The 22,960-nt window shown below is 40.0% G+C and overlaps 6 protein-coding genes and 1 non-coding gene across 7 annotated transcripts; 4 read left to right on the top strand and 3 right to left on the bottom strand.

Annotated features, from left to right (window-relative positions):
• Window positions 1-731: 731 nt before the first annotated feature.
• Window positions 732-2,166, bottom strand: kap95_2 (karyopherin Kap95; the record flags this gene model as incomplete). The annotated part of the gene is made up of 5 exons (XM_064828286.1): window positions 732-1,295; window positions 1,354-1,480; window positions 1,539-1,622; window positions 1,677-1,879; window positions 1,948-2,166. 5 exons carry the CDS (start codon window positions 2,164-2,166, stop codon window positions 732-734), a joined length of 1,197 nt encoding a protein of 398 aa, XP_064685488.1.
• A 412-nt stretch (window positions 2,167-2,578) lies between these two features.
• Window positions 2,579-5,167, top strand: ENV7_3 (Serine/threonine-protein kinase env7; the record flags this gene model as incomplete). The annotated part of the gene is made up of 5 exons (XM_064828285.1): window positions 2,579-2,769; window positions 2,830-2,923; window positions 2,992-3,121; window positions 3,177-4,516; window positions 4,589-5,167. 5 exons carry the CDS (start codon window positions 2,579-2,581, stop codon window positions 5,165-5,167), a joined length of 2,334 nt encoding a protein of 777 aa, XP_064685487.1.
• A 370-nt stretch (window positions 5,168-5,537) lies between these two features.
• Window positions 5,538-6,823, bottom strand: ATC70_009044 (uncharacterized protein; the record flags this gene model as incomplete). The annotated part of the gene is made up of 4 exons (XM_064828284.1): window positions 5,538-6,351; window positions 6,429-6,516; window positions 6,654-6,668; window positions 6,790-6,823. 4 exons carry the CDS (start codon window positions 6,821-6,823, stop codon window positions 5,538-5,540), a joined length of 951 nt encoding a protein of 316 aa, XP_064685486.1.
• Window positions 6,824-9,762: 2,939 nt separating this feature from the next.
• Window positions 9,763-10,059, top strand: ATC70_009043 (uncharacterized protein; the record flags this gene model as incomplete). The annotated part of the gene is made up of 1 exon (XM_064828283.1): window positions 9,763-10,059. The coding sequence occupies one exon, from the start codon at window positions 9,763-9,765 to the stop codon at window positions 10,057-10,059; it is 297 nt and encodes a 98-aa protein (XP_064685485.1).
• Window positions 10,060-11,733: 1,674 nt separating this feature from the next.
• ATC70_009042 lies at window positions 11,734-11,805 on the bottom strand. The gene has a single exon. It is a non-coding gene; the product is annotated as a tRNA-Glu (tRNA).
• A 3,422-nt stretch (window positions 11,806-15,227) lies between these two features.
• ATC70_009041 (uncharacterized protein) lies at window positions 15,228-20,345 on the top strand (the record flags this gene model as incomplete). Its single annotated transcript, XM_064828282.1, has 1 exon — window positions 15,228-20,345. The coding sequence occupies one exon, from the start codon at window positions 15,228-15,230 to the stop codon at window positions 20,343-20,345; it is 5,118 nt and encodes a 1,705-aa protein (XP_064685484.1).
• A 1,186-nt stretch (window positions 20,346-21,531) lies between these two features.
• On the top strand, window positions 21,532-22,954 carry ATC70_009040 (uncharacterized protein; the record flags this gene model as incomplete). Its single annotated transcript, XM_064828281.1, has 6 exons — window positions 21,532-21,658; window positions 21,715-21,836; window positions 21,890-22,146; window positions 22,198-22,361; window positions 22,411-22,573; window positions 22,627-22,954. The coding sequence occupies 6 exons, from the start codon at window positions 21,532-21,534 to the stop codon at window positions 22,952-22,954; spliced, it is 1,161 nt and encodes a 386-aa protein (XP_064685483.1).
• Between the last annotated feature and the right edge of the window lie 6 nt (window positions 22,955-22,960).

Genomic DNA, 22,960 nt, shown 5'->3' with positions numbered 1-22,960 from the left:
AGAAATCCTATTCATAACACCTTGTTTGATTTGCGTTGGTAGATGCGCCTTGAAAAGCACTCCAAGGAAGCTTAAGGAAGTATGGGATGATCAGCACAATTTTATAGTCCAATAGCGCAAAATAAGTCGACAGAGTTGCAAATCGACCAAAATTAACGAATTGAAGCAGAAAGCTGAGCTGAGATTGCAGCAATTTTGGCGGCTGCTTTCCATCCTGATTGTGAAGGTAGCCTATGCTACGTTAATAGGACTTTAAACAATTTTATTAATAAAACAATAATCTTCCTTAAAGAAAAAAAAAAGGTAACCTATGCTGTTGGGAGGGCTCATGAGAAGGGGATAGCGAATTGAAAAAAGTACAATCGCTCAGTCTGGCTACTACAATTTGCATCTGTTACAGGTCTTTATATCTTCAAAGGCAGCGGAAGAATTAAAATGCATAGAGAAGCCAACTATGAAGGCTATGTCATTATACTAACGGCTGTCATTCGTTTGTTGGACAATTGTATCAAAAACGATTAAATCAATAGATCTCAAAGATATGATGATTCTCTCATTTTGTGTTACTTTCCATCAAGGGCATACAATGATAAAGGTTGTCTTGCTGCTCTTTATTGGATGTATGTTATCTATTATCAATTACAAGAGGAGCTAAGAGATAACAGGACAAAGCTGTACTACACTTTTAGATAAATAACAAGATTTTTATTGGGAAAACAAGGCGTATACGCTTATGCAGACTCAGATGCGGCCTCCTCCTTTCTAGGCTTGAAACATTTGGGCATTTGTGATTGATGATAGACAGGCACTTGCTTCTTGTCAGAGCCTTGAGCAAAGTTTGGTGGCTTGGGGACAAGACCAAGCAACTCAAACATCTTCTTGTCATCAGAAAATTCATTGTTGGGGGTAGTCAACAATTTGTCGCCGGTAAAGATGGAGTTGGCACCAGCCATGAAGCACATGGCTTGTTCAGGAACAGAGAAACGGACACGACCAGCGGAAAGACGAACCATGGATTTAGGCATGATGATACGAGCAGTAGCAATCATACGGATCATTTCAAAAACAGAGACAGGCTCTTGCTTCTCCAAGGGAGTGCCTTCAACAGCCAACAAAGCATTAACAGGCACACTTTCGGGATGTTGCTTTAATGTGGATAAAGTATGTAATAATCCGACTCTGTCTTCGCCCTTCTCACCCAAACCAATGATACCTCCAGAGCAGACAGAGATGCCAGCATTTTGAGCATTGTCAATTGTCTTGAGACGTTCATCGTAGGTACGAGTAGTAATGATCTATACATGCGCGCCATAAGTAGGCTGTATTTCGTATCAAGACCGATCATCTTCTTACCTTGGGATAAAATTCACGAGAAGTATCCAAATTGTGATTGTAAGCTGTCAAACCAGCATTTTTCAGGGCCTTGGCTTGTTCTTCATCCAACATTCCCAGGGTACAGCATACCTCCATGCCCATAGAGCTACAGCATTGTTACTACACGTGCTGGTTGGGGTTCATGCTCTTTTGTTCCATCTTACCGAATGACCTTGACATGGTCTAAAATCTTGTTAAAGTTGGACTTGCGACCAGCCAAATCTCTCCAAGCAGCACCCATACAAAATCTACCGCCCAAAAAATTTAATTTCCCTGATTTCCACAGATGACTGTAACATTACCTTGTACTACCGGCATCTTTGGCTCTTTGGGCAGCAAAGAGGATTTCTTCTGAATCAAGGATCTTTTGGGCCTTGACAGAAGTCTTGTAACGAGATGATTGGGGGCAGTATTTGCAATCCTCGGTACAGCCACCGGTCTTGATGGATAACAAAGTACATTGCTGGACTTCTCTAGGATTAAAATTCTCACGGTGTACCTTGGCCTAAAGTTGGATGAATAAAAATTGCTCGATTCCTTTTGATCTCTGGCATGTGCTTTCACAAAACTTACACCGTGGTAGAGCAAATCCATCAATGGAGAGTCGTAGATGGATTGAATTTCATCGCGAGTCCAATCGTTTCTCATGGGACCACTGGCATGAAGAGCAGCAGCAGACAATGCTTCGGGAGTTGTCTTTTGGGTAACAGCAGCAAGACGAGAAGGCAAGCTAGTGCTCAAATGACGGCGGCTATTTTGAAGAGGTCTAGCTATTAAACGGAAGGCAGACATGTGTGCGAAGAGAGAGTTGGGGAAATTGAAAAAGAAAGAGAGGGTGTAAAAGGAAAAAGAGGAGGAGCAGATGAAATGAAAGCTATTTAAATGAAAATCGCGTTTTTTTTTTTTTTTTTTGCAGCTTTCCAGAGACATGCCAATGAGATTGATCAACCTTGTCCTTTCACATTGCAAAAAGAAAAAACAGTTGGGGATATCGGATCTTCAACTAGAAAGGATCGAGCCTATTGCCCTGACTCCCATCAATGGACATCTTGTCCACGGATGCTGATGGTGTAGCCCCTTTCACACCAAACCTTGATGCCATGAGAGATTCCGGGTATTTTAAACTGAGTCAGCGCTAAATTGTTCACAAAAGAGTTACGGCAAAAGTTTCTTTCTTTCTTTTTATTAAAAAAAAAAAGTTGCGATGCCTACTCCATTCTTGCCTACGCGAGCATTTCAAGCCTACCAGATATTTGCTGCCAACACCAATGTGGGCAAGACCATATTCGCCACGGGTCTTTGCAGAGCTGCTGCTATAGTAGCAAAGGAGAGCAACCGTGATGTGTTTTATCTCAAGCCTGTACAGACAGGTTACCCAGTTGACAGCGACGAAAGGTATGTACTCAGATGCTAAGGCCAACATGCTTGACAGATGCTTAGCACCAAATCAATTAGACATGTCAAGACATACCACAATTCATCCATTCTCAATTCTGACACATTGTACACCTATCCTGATCCAGTGAGCCCTCATATTGCTACAGACAAAGTAAGGAGATGTCAATGGGATATCATATGTTATCAAACCAACGAAATGCTTAATTTCTCGACATTTAGCCTCCGCATGATATGGAAGTGCTGGATAAAGTCAAGCAGCAAATGTTAGACTATGTGCGACAACAAAAGCAGAATGGTAGCTACTTTTTCCTGGAAACTGCTGGAGGCATCCATAGTCCTGTCATGTCAGGTACGCTAGTTTGATGTTTTGGGGAGGAGTCTGCCAGCTTACACATTGCAATTAGGAACACCCCAAGTAGATTTCTATCGAACCTTAAGATTACCCACTTTGCTAGTCGGTGATAGTAATCTTGGTGGCATCTCTACTACACTGACTTCCTATGAATCGCTCAACATGAGGGGCTATGATATCCCCACAATTTTGCTCTTTGATCAACCCAACTACAGAAACCATGTTTTGATTGGGGATCGAGTCAAGGACATTATGGTCGCTACAATTCCACCCCCACCTGCCCCATTAGAGGACCCTGTCTTGGAGCAGCAATCCATGTCAAAATATTACGCACAAGTAGATGATTATCTCGTACCTGTCATTAAGCATCTCGATCTGAAACATATGGAGCGCTTTGACAGATTGGAAACAATGGCACAAAAGTCGCGAGACACCTTCTGGTGGCCATTCACTCAACACGAACTTGTCAAAGAGGTCACTGTCATTGATTCTGCCCATGATGACTACTTTACTACGTACGACAAGGCAGGAAACCCCAAAGAAATGTTCGACTCTTGCGCTAGTTGGTGGACACAAGGTCTTGGCCATGCTAACCCTGAACTGACCAAGGCTGCTGCTTATGCTGCTGGTAGATATGGCCACGTTATCTTCCCTGAATCAACGAATGAACCGGCTCTCGCTTTGGCTGAAAAGGTATTGGAGAAGGATGAATGGGCCTCTCGTGTTTTCTTTTCGGATAATGGATCCACAGCCATGGAGGTCGCATTGAAGATGGCCATGAGTGCCACTGCTAAGCGCTATGACTTTAGCATCAAGGCTCCCGTTGAAATTCTGGGCATTGATGGCAGTTACCATGGCGACACTATCGGTACAATGGATGCTTGTTCGCCCAACGTATACAACGAGCAAGTACAATGGTACGAACCCAAAGGCCATTGGCTCAAGCCTCCCTCTGTCCATATTTCCCACGGTCGTGCTTATGTCCGTCTCCCTGCCGAGATTGCTCAATATCACAAGAAGGACAAGGTCTACTACAATTCTGTCGATGACATTTACTCGGTTCAGGAACAAGGCCAAAAACGCGATGAGACTTTGGCTGCATCTTATGCCAATTACATCCGCTCTGAACTCAAGTCGCTCAAGGATCAAAAGCGCCGTATTGGATCTCTTCTGATGGAGCCTATTTTGATGGGTGCTGGTGGCATGATCTTTGTAGATCCTCTTTTCCAACGCACCTTAATTGATATCGTCAGAAATGAAGGATCCCAACTGCTGTATGGCGTGGATGAAAGCTCAGCTAAGGGATGGCAAGGATTGCCTGTGGTTTTCGATGAAGTCTTTGCTGGATGGTATAGATTGGGCAAGAGATCGGCTTCCGAATTCCTGGGAGTGGTAATAGACATTGTTAATCGCGTATGCTTATCTTATCACTCACTCGCCCCAACCGTTTTTAATTTAAATTAGACGCCAGATATTACTGCTTATGCAAAGACTCTGACAGGTGGGTTGCTGCCTTTAGCTTTAACCGTAACAAAGGAATCCATCTATGATGTATTCTTGTCTGAGAACAAGCCCGATTGTTTGCTACATGGCCACTCCTACACTGCTCATCCAATGGGCTGCGCTGTAGCCAAGACCTCCATTGAAAGCCTGGACAAAATGGCTGTCGAAAAATCCGGTGCCTGGGCTCCATTCCGTGATGCATGGAAGGGCAATATTTGGTCCATGTGGACACCCAAGACTGTAGATCAGTTATCCAAATTGGACAATGTGGAAAGCGTCATGACATTGGGATCAGTGCTGGCTGTTGAATTGAAGGATGATCAAACCAAGGGCTACGGCTCTTCTGTATCCAAGTCCATCATCCAATACTTGCGTTCAGGGCAATTCAAGAATGGCTTTGATGGAACCACAGAAACTGGCGTCAATTTGTTTGCTAGACCTCTCGGTAATATTGTCTACCTTATGACATCTCAGATCACAACACAAGAGCGTGTGCAACAATGTGAACAGGCATTATTAGAAACTCTAAAGAATAATTAAAACCTTGACGTATTCAATAAACATTGGTTTTCGGCCTAATCATGCATTTTGAGGTGATAAACATTTGACAGAGGTTATGATCGCTACTATTGGTAGATATGTGCCACACATATCTCTGATCCTGGTTGCCCTGGAAACCAAAGTTGGTTGCATATTTCGTGAGATTTGATAGCTGTCATTGCTCTTGCAAATACTACTTCTCTTTCTCTACAATATGTACCTTGATCCGAGATTTTCTTTCTAACCTTGCCTACTCCCGCCCAATACACAAAGCTTGATCCATCTGATTTCATACTTAATTTGACTAGCTGATTACAAGAATACTCTTTTCATTTTGATTTTATTTTAAACAAGAAACATTTTCATAAATTTAAAGAGTACGGGTGACTTGCCAGACACGAATAATGTTGTCAGAGTAACCAGAGAAGAGGGTGGCACCATCGGCAGACCAGCAGACAGACAAACAGTCAGGGTCAGGGTTCTTTCTCTTACCCAATTGAGGGAATTCAGGACGGAGGTCATCAACAACGGACTTGGACTCGAGATCCCAGATCTTGATACCGTTGGCGGTAGCAGCACAGAGCCAGTAACGGTTGGGAGAGAAGGTAAGAGCGTGGACGAGAGATCCAGCTTCGAGAGAGTAGAGATGCTTGGCATCGTTCAAATCCCAGAGCATGACAACACCATCCTTACCAGCAGAGGCACAGAGAGAACCATCGGGAGAGATGGTAACAGTGTTGACATAACCGTTGTGGCCAATGAAGTTGGTTCTCAACTTCATCTTGGTCAAATCCCAGACCTTGACGAGCTTGTCCCAACCACCGGAAACGATGAGAGGGTTAGCAGGGTTAGGAGAGAAACGAACACAAGAAACCCATTCAGAGTGACCATCTTCAGTGATGTTATACTTGCACTCACCGAGAGTGTTCCACAACTTGATGGACTTGTCACGAGAGCCGGAAACGATTTGACGGTTATCGGCAGAGAAAGAGACAGAGAGAACATCGTTGGTGTGGCCGACGAAACGACGGGTGGTGGTACCGCTGTTGAGGTCCCAAAGACGAAGAGTTTGATCCCAAGAGGCGGACAAAGCGAATTGACCGTCAGAAGAGATGGCAAGATCCTCAACAAAGTGGGAGTGACCAACAAGAGACTTACGAGGGACACCATAGTTCAACTCATCTCTATAATTAAGCCAATTAGCATTCCAGCAATCCAAAATCCACACTATCGACAGCAAGATCAAGAACAAAGACATTACCTGATAAGGTTCCAGACGATGATGGTCTTATCACGAGAGGCAGACAAAACCATATCAGGAGCTTCAGAGGTGGTAGCAATGGCAGTGACTATAATAATCAATTGAATGTGTCAATGTGTTGCTCTAAATACTCTATGCTGTGCGTGCGTGTGTGCGTGCGAATGTGTTTATATGTGTATTTGTGCTTTTGTGTGTGTATGTGTGTGAGTGTGTGTGATCTCTTACCCCAGTTGCCATGACCTAATAAAAAACAATGTGAATTTTAGTACATCCGTTTCGACCAACATATTCATCCATCCATCCATCTATCCGTCTCTATATCCCCTCATCCATTCGTTTCTAATATCGTATCGCCTATTACCTTCGAGAGTACCGCGCAAGGTAAGAGTATCCATTATTCGCGAGATGAAAAAGAAAGAAATCTCACTAGCATTGTTGCCTATTCCTTTTGATGTTGGATTTTTTTTCTTGTCTGGGACGAACCAGATAATTTGAACTTCAGATGTGTGCTGTGCCATTCGGATTGAAGCCTGCACATTCTTAATAAGAATAGCTCCCTGTGTAGGCTAGCGCTTGATGCAATGCTCTATTGTTTAGTACATACCATTACTAGCCAAACTATCTCGCTACGCTCGATGCCGGCGTCCCCCCTGCGGGCTCTCGCCAAAGACATTTTAAATCAGATATTATAATATTTGGTATATCAAGTAGATTTTAAACAACCAATTATTAGTAAAAAAAAAAAACTGCATCAGAGCCAGGAGGAGGAGAGGAGGTATCTCCCTCAGCATCCTTTTTGCTTACACTGATATCAAACAAAGCCTATTATTGGGACAATATGAAAGAACACTCAAATTTTATGCAGCATTCGTACATCACAATTGTCATATCATTCACTGCTGCTGATGCTCTTAATAAGATGGCGACATAAAGCTGGTCATAAGTAAATACAGGACTTGTGTAAGATCTACAGCGACTTTTTTGAGATATTGTGATTGCAAAAGACACCTTTATCAGGCAAAACTCCCCAGAAAAATATTCGGGCTAAGCAATTGTCCTTTCAATTTCATGATCCCCATTTAATCAGCATCGCAATCATCATTGTCATCAACAGAAAGGCATTTAGGTCAGCCAGCAGCAATGCCGCCGCCAAAACTAATTCAAACTCAGTTTATTTTTAAGATTGGACGGATTTCGTCTTTTTTCGACTTTTTTAATCTATTTTATACAACATCAATCTTGTCCCTGAGGCGATTTTGGTGAATATCCGCTCCACTGTTCGCCAGACAGTGGATGAGGATCAAATCCACTCCCTCTTGTAGTTTGGATAATTTCGAAAGTTCTGTTTAGGTTAGTTTAGTTAGTATTTTACCTTCTTTTTATTATTTTCTTTTCAATTGCACCCGCCTCTTCACTTCGACCCATTACTCCTAGTGTACGCGGCTCAATCAATAAACAAAATTTAACAAAAAAAAATCTATTTTATGACATTCGACTATATAAATCGTGATAACCACCCTACGCTTTCTAATACATTGTTGGAGTACTTTTCAAGGCGCTTCCAATGGTGCTAACTGTAATAAGTGTTTTGACTGAAATTATTGAGCAATTTGGTAAAATTTGAAATAAGGTTTTTAGCGAAAATAGCCATATTTTGCATATGAAAACCTCAGAAAAGTGGTTTCAGAGGTTGCTTTGGATCGAGAGAAACATTTTTATTTGATATATACCGTAGTAAAAGTCTTTATTTTCAAGGTGAAAAACGCGAACGTTTGATTTTTGATGAAAACCATGAGGGGTACCTCATGCTTTTTGGTCGAGTTTTGGCCATGTTTTTTTTTTAGTCCCAAAAAGTTGAGCAAAGGTGTCAGGAAGTTACTACTACTCAAGTACAATTGTTTGGCGTCATTCCGGTGGCTCAGAAAAATCTACATGTCAAGCTATGAAGGCTTGAAAGCTGTCAAATTTGGTTATGTGTTGCTTTATAGAGTTTATTTACACGGCATAAATCACATCTTTGGTAGCTGCAATTTATTGGAAAGGCAGTTATGTAGCTTGAGCAATTTATAATTCAAATAGGAGGCATATTGATTTTGGTAAAGCTGATTCATGCAAATTTTGATGCGCTATGTTGTTGGTAAGCTTATTAATAATGGAAATGAAAACCCGAATTTGCTGCTTGAATACCATGGCTTTGCATCCTTGCCGGTGGTTTTTATTCGCCTTGTACGGCACACAATTCTTTAAAATTTTGAAATAATATGATTTGTTTGTCTACTTTTTTTTGAATGTTTTGCAGTATATATATTAGATATCATGAATGCAAGCCAGAAACCTGATGATAAATAGAGGCAATGTGTCTTGAATCATTAACGATACATTTTATTTGGCGGAGGTATGAGTATGTCTGCATAGTTAAGGAAGACTCCAATTGTTTGCTATAAAGACATACCTGGTTTTGGATCTCATAAACTGGTCTGGGTCTAATTCAAAGTGAAATCAAAGCTGATATTTACAAACGCTCTCATTTTATCCAAAAATTGGAGCACATATAATACAATTGTGCTTCTATCGTCATGATTTGATACAAATATATAATTATAGCCGGCAATTGCCACCTGCTGCATGCCTTACTCATGATGATTTGCATATACAGTATATCAGATCTTCTCAGAGCCCAACAGATGTTGCGGCCATTGCTCGGTGTCCGGCTTTCAACATCTTGATTGCCACTACTGTTAGCAATGAACAAAAGATACCTTTAGAAACAAAAACTGTTACGATAACGCCGCTTTATGCATTCACTACTGCTGCAATATCTAGCAGGGATACTAGACACTGATAAGAAGATAATGTACATGCTTGATTTTCAGCATGAACCAAGAATTAGTGATCACTCGACAGTGCATAATTACGCCAGAGGACCTGGTCTAAAATCCAGGGCAATATCTGACTTGTTTACCACATCTTATTTTCTTTCTACCCTTTATCCATCACGCCAAAAGTATTTTAACTCTGCTTTTTTGAACGCTTTCAAAAGATACAATACTTTTCTGATCATTTGTCAAGAGTGCTTTGCTTTAAGGACATGACGATCTTTAATGCATAAAGGGGGTAGTGATCAGCATTCACGTAAACAAGAGGAAATAGATATGATAAATGTGCATGATAACGGTAATATATGAGTGCAAATCTGTTGTTGCACTATAGATTCTGTATGTGCTAATGTATGTTGATCAACTGTGAGCAGCCAATTCTAGCGGATGAAAGGTATAAATACACTCGGTCTTTCTTGTATTTTATTGTCCATCATCAACTCATACCCAACAGCAAAATGCAAATCAAATTCTTATCTCTTGCTAGTTTGGCCGTCCTCTTCGCCGCTGTTTCTGCTGCTCCTCCACCAGCTTCTAGTCAAGAAGGTGCTACTCAATACGTTGATGGTCCAGATATCAGTGACTCACGAAGAAGTGTTCCTAGTAGTGGTGATGAGGCTACCTTCAATGCCCGCGTGGAAGCCATTCAAAACGATCCTGAGATTAAGAACACCTTGGATTTCTTGATTCAACAAATTTCTGGAAAATTAAATGAAGGCTCCTCTCCCTCTGCTCAATCTCCCAATGGTCTTTAGAGAAGCAACACCTCTCGCCTTTTTCACATCCGTCAAACCTTATGCTTGCTAAACCTCTACACCGATTAGCCAAAATATCGTTAGTCCATGTTTGTAAAAGTACCTGGAATCAAAAAGTGTACACAGTTATTACTTTTGTGCAATAAAGTTTCGTCATTTTACTTTGATATTTTATTTCTTTCCAAATCTATACGATACTTGATAAGAAACTTTATTGATACAGCTTATTGTTGATTTACAACTCTTAAACTCGACTGAATATTACAATGAAATTGGCTCCATTTCTCCAGATTGTCGTTGTGGGAAATGGTTTCTTTGTGTTCTATAACAATTCAAATGGAAGTGGCTTTGAATGCTAGATATTTAAATAGGGCATATCTGTTTGTATTTGTAATCTTTTTATAATCACCTTTATTAAGTATTTTTATGCAACTTTTCAAATCGTTTTTAGTTTTAATGATAACGATTAGCATGTTGAATAATCCAATTCCTGTAGAGACCGCTACTTCAACCATCGCTTACAATCATCAAGGTCAATCATTCGTGAAGCCTACACTTCAGTACGCAGGCAATTGGAAAATCGCTCAAATAGACCTAACCAATGCCAAAAATTAAGTACTGGCCACAGCGAAGACCTCGTGGAAGCAGCTATACAACACCCCCAATTCTATTTGGCAGACAACTCTTTACGGTGACCCTCTACATAGCACCTTCAGATATTATACACAAGGCAAATTGCATATGTGGAGCACCTACAAACCAAACATGTCTGATAAATTGGGTGCACTCATCGCCAAATCAACTTTGGTCACTAGAAATGTGCTAAAGTTTCTCTCTGATTCACAAATGAAAGACAGGCAAGTCGAAACTTTATACATTAGCCCTGGGGCAAGTATCTTTGGAGACGTTTGCAAAGCTTTACAGAGCGCTGGCTACCACTTCAAACATTGCTACCCTCGAATCAAAACACCATCATCATACGCAAGACGGTAAATATATCGATTGCATCTATTAACATGGAAAGAGTGCCTAAGCATGAAATCAAACAATGGAGTAATGCAGACAAGGTGAGCTTACATGAACACCCAGTGACACATTGTTTAATGCCTTTGTGTAGAGCTTCACAAAAATTGTACGTTAACTTTCAAATGCAACACCACACCTCTGAAACTATCTATTGGGGCAAACAGGGACGGTACTTTGAACTGAAGATATTATACAAAAAACAAGATGGGCAGTAAGACCGAAAAATGGTGGTGCCCAAAATAAGTACTAATGCGAGATTTAAAATAGAATATTGCGTGAATGATAACTCCAACGAAGCCAATGCTACTTTTATCATTCAAAAAGTAGTTGATAAAAGTATTTTTCCAACTATCAGTCTGTTGTTTTATACACCTTTGCTGTGTCCTTATAATCTCTATCAAATTATTTGGTTCATTGTACTCAAGGATGCTTTTTTTCAAGCTTTCATCAACATTTTGGAAAAAAATTATCTCCGAGAAAGCTACTGGACATTTGCTGCTTTTGTGATATTGTATTGTAGCTGCTACATGGCTTTTAGCAGTTATATATTAGCTTCGTTTTTTCTTCCTATCAATAAAAAAAAAAGCCTATTGAACGGTAAAGAAGAATAGAGCTACATACACTACCCTACTGAGGGTGTGCAAAAATTTCCCTGACGGGGAATTGAACCCCGGCCGCGTCGGTGAGAGCGACGAATCCTAGCCACTAGACCATCAAGGATGATATGAGTGTGATACGTGTGTATCTTTCTCTTGGTTACTTGGCTCTATCTCGATTTCCTAAAAAGGCAATATACCGTATATGGAAAAGGCGCAATGTGGTGGATTCAAGGTATAATTCTCTAACTTATCTACTATGTCTTACTTGAAGGGTTACTCCTCGTTGGTGTGGTGTTCTGGTGCATTGACACACTCATATAATGTTGTAAAACTGTATGTTATCTCTTGATGGTGCGTTGATACTGTTATTCTAGTCGATGTGGTCTCTATTTGGTGTATTGCTAATCAATGTTGGTGCTTACTCAATTGGTGTCGCTTCTATTTTGTTGTTGTTACATATTCGTTTGATCGTGGTGCTTCTTGTCAAGTTTAGCCGAAATCTAATCAGTATTTGGAGCCGATAATGTTGAATCGATGAATTAGTCAGGGATCTAAATGAGATTGCGCGCTAATAGCCAAGCATTACTATTTCGAAATGTGGATTTGACTCTGGACTTTGACTCAGGATAGATGCAAACCAATTAATGTCGAATCGATGCAAGATTCAAGTGGAATTACAACAATGGAATTGGGGTGTTACTATTTTAAACGATAGGATCGACTCAAGAACGCGGGTACATGAAATTGACGTTAAATTGAAGGCAATCCAATTTGAGGTTACATTTGATCAGGGCACTGACATTCGGATCTGAATTGAGCCTGACAGGAGAATAACAATAGAACAATGACATATATAAATAGTATTTTGAATTGCATCTTAATAAACATCATCCATTTTTTTCTTCTTATTCTAATCTGGAGTTTAGTTACTAGTGCCAATCTAGTACGAACAAACCTAAAGAACCCTTAAATTCATCTCTCATAATTATTGGGATAGTTCTTACAGTCTTCCTTTCCACACAACAATACTTATATCTTGATTACCAACTACCAAGGTAATCATTATAGAGAGCTTGATATTTATCAAGTGTGTCAGATGCTAATACGTAGAGGTAGTATATGCAATCTGAGATCTGATCGAGATATAAATGGAAGTAGATATAGAGAGTGTGCAGGAAGATGTTATAGCCTTTTAGTTGAATGGATAAAAAGGTGCTTTATTAATATTAGATTTGAACATTGATTTTATCCAATATAGTTTGTGTAATGTTGTGCGCTATCCAGGTTAATCGCTGTTTAATGTTCCTGGTAGCTGGCGCTCTAGGTTTAAACCTGCGCTTCTTATTCTTGTTTGTGTTTAGTCTGTCAATGATATCCTGCAGATCTAAATCACTGTCAGAATACCCTTCAACCCTGACAAGTGTGTGTCGTCTTAATAGATAAATGTAATGGTAGGAGCTAACAAATAACTTAGAGTGTAACTAATAGATTGAGATTATGTTCGAGGATACTGTTTATTGATTGCATTTACAACTTATATTTATACCATTTCTACGATCGATAATTACTTAATCAATAGAACTTTCCAGTAGATATAATACTTTATATAGCAACTGATAATCAGATCAATGTCTGCTGCTATCAGTTTCCAGAACCTTCGAGTATGTGCTGGCGCCTTTTAGTCGCTTTCTTCAAATTTGGCTTAAGCCTATATTTAGGCACGACATGTGTCAGATGCTAATACGTGAAGGTAGTATACGCAATCTGAGATCTGATCGAGATATAAATGGAAGTAGATATAGAGAGTATGCAGGAAGATGTTATTGTGGAGTTTGAGGCTTGATAGACTAAAATTCATGGAAAAAAAAGAATAAAAAAAACAGTAATGTCAACTTGGTAAAGGTATGTTTTATTATCAAACTGACAGGTGTAAAGTAAAACTGAAGTCTCTCTACTGGCCAGGTAGATGATCCTTCTTATATACTATAACAATGGTTAAAAGTTCTATTAATTAGGTTGACAAATAAGTCAACTCAGATCAACTAATGTCTAATCATGCTAAAAGACAACTCCAGCAAGCTAATCATGATTTAGCTCTGTCTGGATGAATAATTAGACTCTCATCCGAAGTACCCTCCTGATCTATCCTTTCTATAAGGATACTTAATATCGATCTAGTAGCATGTATCCGATAGGTACAGTCTTACAGTCTCCTTTGTCTATATCAATAGTACATATCTGAGTGTATATCGCTAAGCATACATCTTTAGCATGTATCTGGATATATGGCATGGCTATAGCATATCGTGTGCATGTCTGTAGCATGTCCCATATATAGTACAAGTCTGTAGTACATAAAGTATCTGTAGCTAGTATCACGGATATAAGCATGTTGTTGTGCCAGAAGGGCTACAACTGTCTATAAAGATTAAGGTATTCTTGATGGGTAGATATGTCTGTGTTGTGCAACAACATGGACAAGCTATGATAAGTGAAGTGCATCTCAGCTATCTAAATACTGAGGTTCACCAGATGTGATAAGCGTTGTACAAGATAAATTGCTATTTTGGCATTCAGAACTTAGTATAAATAGAATAACTCTTGTCTTCATCAATAAATCTTTAGTTTTTGTGTCTGATCTTATTCAAATAAGTCTTTTCTTGTTTTTATAATATTGAACATTTTTTATAAGCTACAAATAATAATCCTTTTATTCTTTGTGCTTAACACACGGATATAAGCATGTGTCTTATAGCGTGGATCATAAAGTGCACATCTGAAGCAACAAGCTCATATTGCATTAATCTTGGTGCTTATCTAGATATGGTAAACATCTGTAGTCAAAGCCGGAATACAAGTATAAGTCTATAGCGCCATCCATGCATGTCCATGGTGCCATCTATAGCTTATATCTTATATAGTATGAATCTTATAATAGTACTAGCGTATCTGAAGTCCATATCTTCTTATAGTATAAATCGATATCGTACATCTAATCCAGCGTACACACAGTTTATATCTAAATCTGGTAACTGGATAAACTGTCGGAATGCAGATCATAGTGGATGTATTCCACAGTACAAAATGTTTTTTGATTTTGAAGTTTTCAACTTTTGGACGATCGAAAATCGATTTTCCAAATGTTGTGCCAGAAGGGCTACAACTGTCTATAAAGATTAAGGTATTCTTGATGGGTAGATATGTCTGTGTTGTGCAACAACATGGACAAGCTATGATAAGTGAAGTGCATCTCAGCTATCTAAATACTGAGGTTCACCAGATGTGATAAGCGTTGTACAAGATAAATTGCTACTTTGGCATTCAGAACTTAGTATAAATAGAATAACTCTTGTCTTCATCAATAAATCATTAGTTTTTGTGTCTGATCTTATTCAAATAAGTCTTTTCTTGTTTTTATAATATTGAACATTTTTTATAAGCTACAAATAATAATCCTTTTATTCTTTGTGCTTAACATTTTTTAAGATCGTGTAAATCAGAATCTTCCAGATTTTAACCTACCTATCTAATTTAAACCGAAATATGACTATGAATGATTCTACTGTGTCTCCTGCAGAACAGAACAAGAGTTCAGATGTTCAAGCTGTTGGAAGCGAGCTTTCATACGGAGGAGCTGTAGAGCGACTTCGTCAGGAGGTTCATGGGTTGATCGCTGAAGTTGCGAACAGTGGGGACAAGTCGGACGAAGAGGTCGACGCTTTGAAGGCTGCCCTGTCAAAGAAGTGCTCTAACTTGGAGGCTATAGAGAAAGCTCTCTCTATGGTCACACCTAACCAGAGTCCTTCTCAAGTAACAGTGGTTAGTCAAGGTGCGGCTAATAGTTCAACTGTACCTGATGATCTTCCTTTGTTCCAATGGTTTGGACGTGTCAAAGATGAAAAAAAGGAAGTTTTTGCCAACATTGAGGAGTGTTGTCGCCGGTTTTCCGATAAGTTGAGCAGTTGCACGCTTGATCTTGACGAACACTGGTATCGTTTGCTTCCTCCTTGTCTTCCCGGCGATCTTCGCAATTGGCTTGATGAGTTTGTGAAAGCATCTGGCTCCACTGTGTCTTGGGCTACCTTGAAGGGAGCTATCATCGGTCGTTTTGGTACACCAAAAGAACAGCTCAGATTCGAAAGAATTAGGGAGTTTCTTCGTTGTACTAAAGGAAACGAAGAATCCGTTGATGGTTTCGTAGAGCGGTTTAAGACGTTGAGAAATAGAGCTGACATCAGTGATAAGGGTGTCGTTGCGATGGTGTTTTTTGACGCTTTCCCCAAGGTTACCGCTAGGTTGCTAATGGTTGCTATGAGTCAGGCACCAGAATCGTCATTTTATGACATTGATTATGTGTCCTCTCTCGTGCGCAAGATGGATATGATGGCTATTGAGACGGGTCAAGAATCTTTGGGCTCTGTTTTTGATGGAAGAAAACGCGCTGCTGACATACCTGTTTCGAACGAAGCAAAGAAGTCTCGGTACGCACCTTCTTCTAGTGGAAACGCTCTGCAAAGTAGCTCTTCGTCGAGATCCAATGGTCCCTCGTCCAACTCTCCACGTTCTAGTGCTAATCGTTTTGGCAAAACATTTGCTGAACATGTTGCTGAAGGGACTTGCTCCAAATGTAACGGTCCTCGACCAAAGGGGCAGATGCATCACTGCAACACTGCTATTCGTACTGGTGGTGGTAACACCCATCAGGGCAATGGTGGTAAAAAAGTTTTGCGTGCCATGACTAAGAAACGTGGTGGCAAACATTCGATGGATGCTGCAATCCAAGCTGCTTTTCTCTCTGCTCGTGTTGATCGTGCGTTAGCTGAGAAAGGTGCTTCTTCCCCTGCTGTCTCCTCTGCTGAACAATCGGTGGATGATGTTGTCCTTGCTCCTTCTTCTGGTGATAGTGACAATGTTGATGTTGACCAAGATGCTGTGATGAGTGAAGCTCATGGTATCTTTGAGGATACTGACCTGGTGAATCGTGCCCAGTCTATTCTTCTTGAAAAAGAGATGAGTAGCATGTCTGTGGACGACGATACGCTACAAAATATATTTGCTCAGCAATGTAAGTTCGATGCTAGATTTAGTGCTCCACCTACTATGACCACCAATGCTATTTGTGTTCCTATTGTGGTTCAAAATGTCATTTGCTTTGGCTTAGTGGATACGGGTGCTACGTTTTCGTGCGTCACTGACAAGTTCTTTCAATTCTTAGGAGGAACCTCTCTTGCTGGATTTGAGGCTAATGATGATGATGAGAGCTTTGTTCAAATGGCTCATGAAGTAACGACTGTGCCTAGAATAGGTGCGGTACGTTTGCACATTAGCTACAATAAATCAAATAAAAACCATTTGTTTGAAGTATTTCCATTCTATTCTGAGGAAAACGTACCTGTATTGCTTGGTATGGATATTTTGTCCAAGCTTGGCATTGGTCTTACGGGCTTGGTGAGTCAACATGGCTTTCAATCAGGTCCTCGTGTACCAGACCCTATTGATGATGGTATTACTCCAAACGCACATCCTTTTGGTAGTGAGGAAGAGAGACAGCCGTTTCTACTTGCACTAAAGGGGTTATTAGAAGAGAATTCGCGCATTGATATGAAGAATACTCAGTGTAATCTGCCGGATTCGATTATTAAGCTTGATACTAAACCAGGTGCTGTCGCTTGGCGAGCTCAATATCCTTTGCCTGAAGCTTATCGTGATGCTGTTGCCAAACAAATTCAGATATGGCTTGATGAGGGTGTTGTTGAAAGATCTGCTAGTCATACACGTTTCAATCATCCATTGTTGGTTGTAAAGAAAAAGGACGCTGATGGTAATTACACAATGTCTAAGCCTAGAGTGGTGTGTGACGTTCGTAAGTTGAATGCTATCTTGGAAGTGGATGACAAACAACAGTTACCTTTGATCTCTCATATCCATCAGAGCATTGGTACAAAAATGATTCATACTTGTCTCGATATCCATGCTTGCTTTACTAGCTTTGGTTTGGATCCAGAGCAAGCTCATAAAGTGTCATTTACTTGTCCCTTCACGAATATCCAATACACCCATAAAAAGGCTGCTTATGGAATTCGCCATGTCGGATCGGTGGTTGTACGCACATTGCAAACACTGCTCTCTGATTTGAATACAAGCTCTGGTTCTACTTCGTTTCCTACTGATGGTGATCACTCGGTTTCCTGCTATGTAGATGACATCTTATGCAGTAGTAATGGGAGCCTACAAGATCACTATGCGTTGGTTGCTGAGGTAATTCGTCGTTTAACCGATGCTAATTTGGTGCTCAATCCTGAGAAAGTCGTCTTCGCTCAGCGTAGTATTTATCTCTTGGGATGGAGTGTTATTAATGGTAAATTACTGCCTGACGGTAGAAAACTTACCAACATTGCAGATTGGCCGGCTATTACCACTGGTCGTCAATTGGCATCTTTCTTGGGTTTAATGTCGTACTTTCGTGCTGCCATTCCATGTTATTCTCGTCTGACTCGAGATCTTGATAGCTTGAAACAGTACAAAGATCTAACAGATGTTTGGAATGAGTCTCATACAAAAGCGATTGCCGACTTGAAGGATGCACTTACGATGGCACTTGTGCTGTCACCTCCTGATTTTTCGATTCGATTTCACTTGGCTACTGATGCTAGTTTAACTGCTCTTGGCGCGGTTTTATATCAAGTGGTCAACGATGAAATTCGATATGTAGGTCTCGTATCTCGTAAATTGTCTGTTTCTGAGCGTAACTACAGTACTACGAAAAGGGAATTGCTAGGGATTTGCTATGCCTTGGTTAAGTTTCATCGTTTTCTGTATATGCGAGAGTTTACCTTACATACGGACCATAAGAGTCTGATCTACTTGAATACACAGGAAGTCCCCAATGCACTCATGCTTGGATGGTGGGAGACCATTTTTTCTTATACTTTCGATATTGTGCATTTGCCCGGTGTCCTTAACGTAATTCCTGATGCTTTATCTCGACTTTACGAAGATTCGGATGCTGATGCTTCAGCACGACATCTTCTGGGGGGCAGGTACTATGCTGATGGTGGTGAAAGTGTAAAAAGAAAGAAAAAGGGTTCCAAAAACAAACTCAAGGTTGTCACACCTTCGCCTCCAATGAAACGTACTTTGGTCAAGACAACTAAGGCGTTACGATCTAATTCTTTTAGCAACCATGCACGCACTGCGGTAAACGCTACTCTTATCAAAGATGGCACCACCACAGCTGTCTCGCAAAAGCAAAAGGAATTCATATTGCGTACGCTTAGGTTTGCTGACTATATCACTCCTCCTGCTAATGAAAGAGACAATATGATCATTGCTCAGCATCTGGTTGGACATTTTGGGATCAAACATGTTGAAACTGCAATTCATCATGAAGGGTTTCACTGGGTGAACATTCGGAAAGACATAGAAAGAATATTAGCTGATTGTGACGAGTGTAACAGGTACAATATCGCTAGAGAGGGATATCATCCTTTCCGTAGTGTCAATGCAGCCCAACCTTTGGATCATTGGTGCATGGATCTCGGTGATATGGGTGTTACTAGCTCTTTCGGCAGCAACTTTCTATTTGTCCTTACTGATTACTTTACGAGATTTACTGTGATAAGATGCATTCCAGACAAGAAGGCTACGACAATTGCCAGGGAAATGCTTCAAGTTTTCTCACTTTTTGGATGGCCAATCAAGTTGACTTCAGACAGAGGCCTGGAATGGATAAATGAGGTGGTCCGTGCTATGATGGACATCAGTGGGATAGACCATCGCCTGTCATTAGGGTACAATCCATTGGGTAACTCGGTTTCTGAGTCATTTATCAAAATATGTAAGTTAACGACTATCAAGTTGTTAAAAGGTAAGAGGGATCAATGGGAGCACTTCATTCCGTGGGTGAATTACTGCATCAATGTCAAGTATGCTCGGTTACATAAATCTCGTCCGTATACACTTTTGTTTAATCGTCAACCAAATGGTCTGGCTGATTATTCAAAGGTGGACTATTCCAAACGTTTGGAGAAAGCTGATAATAGACTCATTGACAAACGATACCGTTTTGTACAAGATGTTCTTATCCCGGCTATTTCTAAGCGTATTGTGGATACACAAAATGCTGATCATGCTAACTTTGCGAAGAAACATAAGGTCATTGCCGAACCCTATCCTATTGGTAGTAAGGTTATGATTAAAAATGTTCATCGTCAAAATAAGTTAGATGAACGGTATGAAGGACCTTATTTGATTCATAGTATAACCGATAAAGGTTCCTATGTGCTGGCTGACAAGACGGGTGCACTCCTTAGTCGAGATGTGCCTACCCATCATATCAAGTACCAAGTCGCTGCGAATCCTCAGCCAATCACAATTGATGAATTCTCTGCAGAGCATTACGAAATTCAAGCTGTGATTGATCATAGAGGATCTCCTGGTAACTATGAGTATAAGGTAAAATGGAAAGGGTTCGATGATCCTAGTGAAGATACTTGGGAGCCTGTGAAAAACTTTGATTCGGCCAAACACATTGAGTTGTATTGGGCTCGAAGAGAAGGTGCAAAGGCTGCTGGTAAACGTAGGTTAGCTCCTCAAACAGTTAACTGGCGAACTACTACTACTCGCGAAATTGGTCAGAGTGGTAGATCAAACAGGTCTTAAATGGCTACTAGCATGATGGGATCAAGTCTTTTCCTTACATTTTTGTCCTATGAAAGGTTTTTACACAAGGTTTTTACTGACTGATCTCGGATGCAGTGTCATTTGGTAATTATTTATTGGAAAGTGCTTTATGTGCTATATTGTCATGATGTTTTGTAATCTGGGATTACGAAATGTCCACAAGAAGTACCTGAATCTGGGGGGGCAATGTTGTGCCAGAAGGGCTACAACTGTCTATAAAGATTAAGGTATTCTTGATGGGTAGATATGTCTGTGTTGTGCAACAACATGGACAAGCTATGATAAGTGAAGTGCATCTCAGCTATCTAAATACTGAGGTTCACCAGATGTGATAAGCGTTGTACAAGATAAATTGCTACTTTGGCATTCAGAACTTAGTATAAATAGAATAACTCTTGTCTTCATCAATAAATCATTAGTTTTTGTGTCTGATCTTATTCAAATAAGTCTTTTCTTGTTTTTATAATATTGAACATTTTTTATAAGCTACAAATAATAATCCTTTTATTCTTTGTGCTTAACACCAAATATTGATGCTAGAGCCTTGAAACTAACATGTTCCTATACCAGTTTTTGTGTAGAAAATGATGATGTACATGAATTTTAGATTGGATATGTTGAGGATGATGTGGAAAAGATAAGAGAAGCTATACTCAATATGGATTATACAAGCGCAAAGAAGGAAATCAAGTCCTTCTTTACATTGGCTTGCTGACGGAATTGCTAGTCTCTTGCTAGATACAATGCTTGTTGAGCACAATTTAACTGAATTTGTGTCTCTATCAATCTTTGTTGCTACTATTTAGGGGCAGCCCGCAATTTTTTGTTTTTGCTTACAGTGCGCTCAGGAATCGTTTGATCATCAATCGATGGCTACATTGACATACGTGCTCTTGTGGGGATATTTTTGCGGATGAAACTCTAATAAAGCACTTGTGCTGTTTTCGGGTCTTCTCATTCATAGAGTTAATTAAAGATTTACATTCATATAGCTCAACGATTACTTTATGTGCACGCATCATGTCCATAATGGTGAAATGTAACTTGTCCTAGAAAGATTATGCTGAGGAAGCGTTCGGACTGCAAATTACCATTTTCTCAACATTTTCCATTTTTCTTTTTGAACTGTATCTTTTTCTTTCGCAAAGCTATCAAATACTCTAATATGGACACTATACAAAAATCATGTCAAGACATGCAAAAGAAGCAAACAGTAATGCAAGACACAATTCTCGACAGATTGGCTTCTTTCAAAGAGCTATTGGAGAGACAGAAACAATCACTTGCAACTGGTAATTAGTGCAGCATAAACCACCATAGAGATATGCTAAGTATTAGCAAATAACAGATAACAGCAATCCAGAACAAAGCATTGTAGATATTAAAGATGCTGCAAAAACATTGCAATTTCAGAAACCACAAAAAGAATTCGAAACTTGCTTGAAGAAGCTGAACAAAGACTTGGAAAGAGTACATATCGCAATTCATGTTACGGGAATATTATGATTAACAAAGCGTATTAGAAATTCAAGCAGGATATCTCTGTCATTTATCATCCAGAAGCGTTTGCTGGAAAGGAAGACTTGATATTTCGTGCGTTAGCATTGCACTTTATTCGACAAGGAAAATTTGAGTTGTGTGATGAATTCATGGACGAGGCTCAAGTACCAATTGATGATGATTTGCGCTCGACTGTGGAACATCTAAAAGCCGAATTTGAACAAATGTACACTGTTTTGAATCAGTTGGATAAAGAAAATGACTTGACATCTGCAATCAAGTAAGGTCACCGAACATCTCTTCTTGTTAATCTGTACTAATGCTTGTATAGGTGGACAGAAGAACATCATGAGGGTTTACGCAGATTGGGGAGTTCTCTCGAGTTCAACCTGCATCGTATGAAATTCATCCAACTCTTGTTGGCTGGTGATGCGCTGGGGGCCATTAATTATGGTAGAACACACTTTCATCATTTTGGTGAAAAGAACTATCCTGGTAGGTTCAGTGCATCTCGAGTGCGGACAGTGTATTGACATAGTTGTAGAAATCAAGAGATTAATGACAGCATCCTTGTATATAAACGATATATCAACCTCTCGCTATGCTGATCTATGCTCGCCATCGAATTGGAGTGAAATCAAACAAGAGTTTCAAAGGGATTTCTGTTCACTTTTGAAGATGAGCTCAGAAAGTCCACTTTATACCAGGTGAGCCTCATATTATTTATAAAGAATCCGTCTTACTGATAGCAATCTTGCAGTGTTTATGTTGGCACAACAGCGCTACCAGTGATTATGAAGCTATTCACCATCATGGCAAGCAAGAGAGCAGAATGGAGCGCACAGGATGAATTACCAGTTGAAATTCCTCTTGATGAGGAGCTGAGATACCATTCAGTGTTTGCTTGTCCAGTATCTAAAGAACAAGCAACAGATGAGAATCCTCCCATGATGATGCCCTGTGGTCATGTCATTTGCAAAGAGAGTCTGACGCGATTATCTAGAAACAGCAGAGCTGCTGCAAGATTCAAATGTCCATACTGCCCCTCAGAATCATCTATAGATCAGGCTGTGCAAGTTTATTTTTAATAAAGA

This window comes from Mucor velutinosus (genome assembly GCF_035048745.1).
Source record: "Mucor velutinosus strain NIH1002 chromosome Unknown tig00001563, whole genome shotgun sequence".
Classification (NCBI taxonomy): Eukaryota; Fungi; Mucoromycota; class Mucoromycetes; order Mucorales; family Mucoraceae; genus Mucor; species Mucor velutinosus.
Note: the sequence above shows the minus strand (reverse complement) of the source record. Positions and strands in the feature narration are given on the sequence as shown.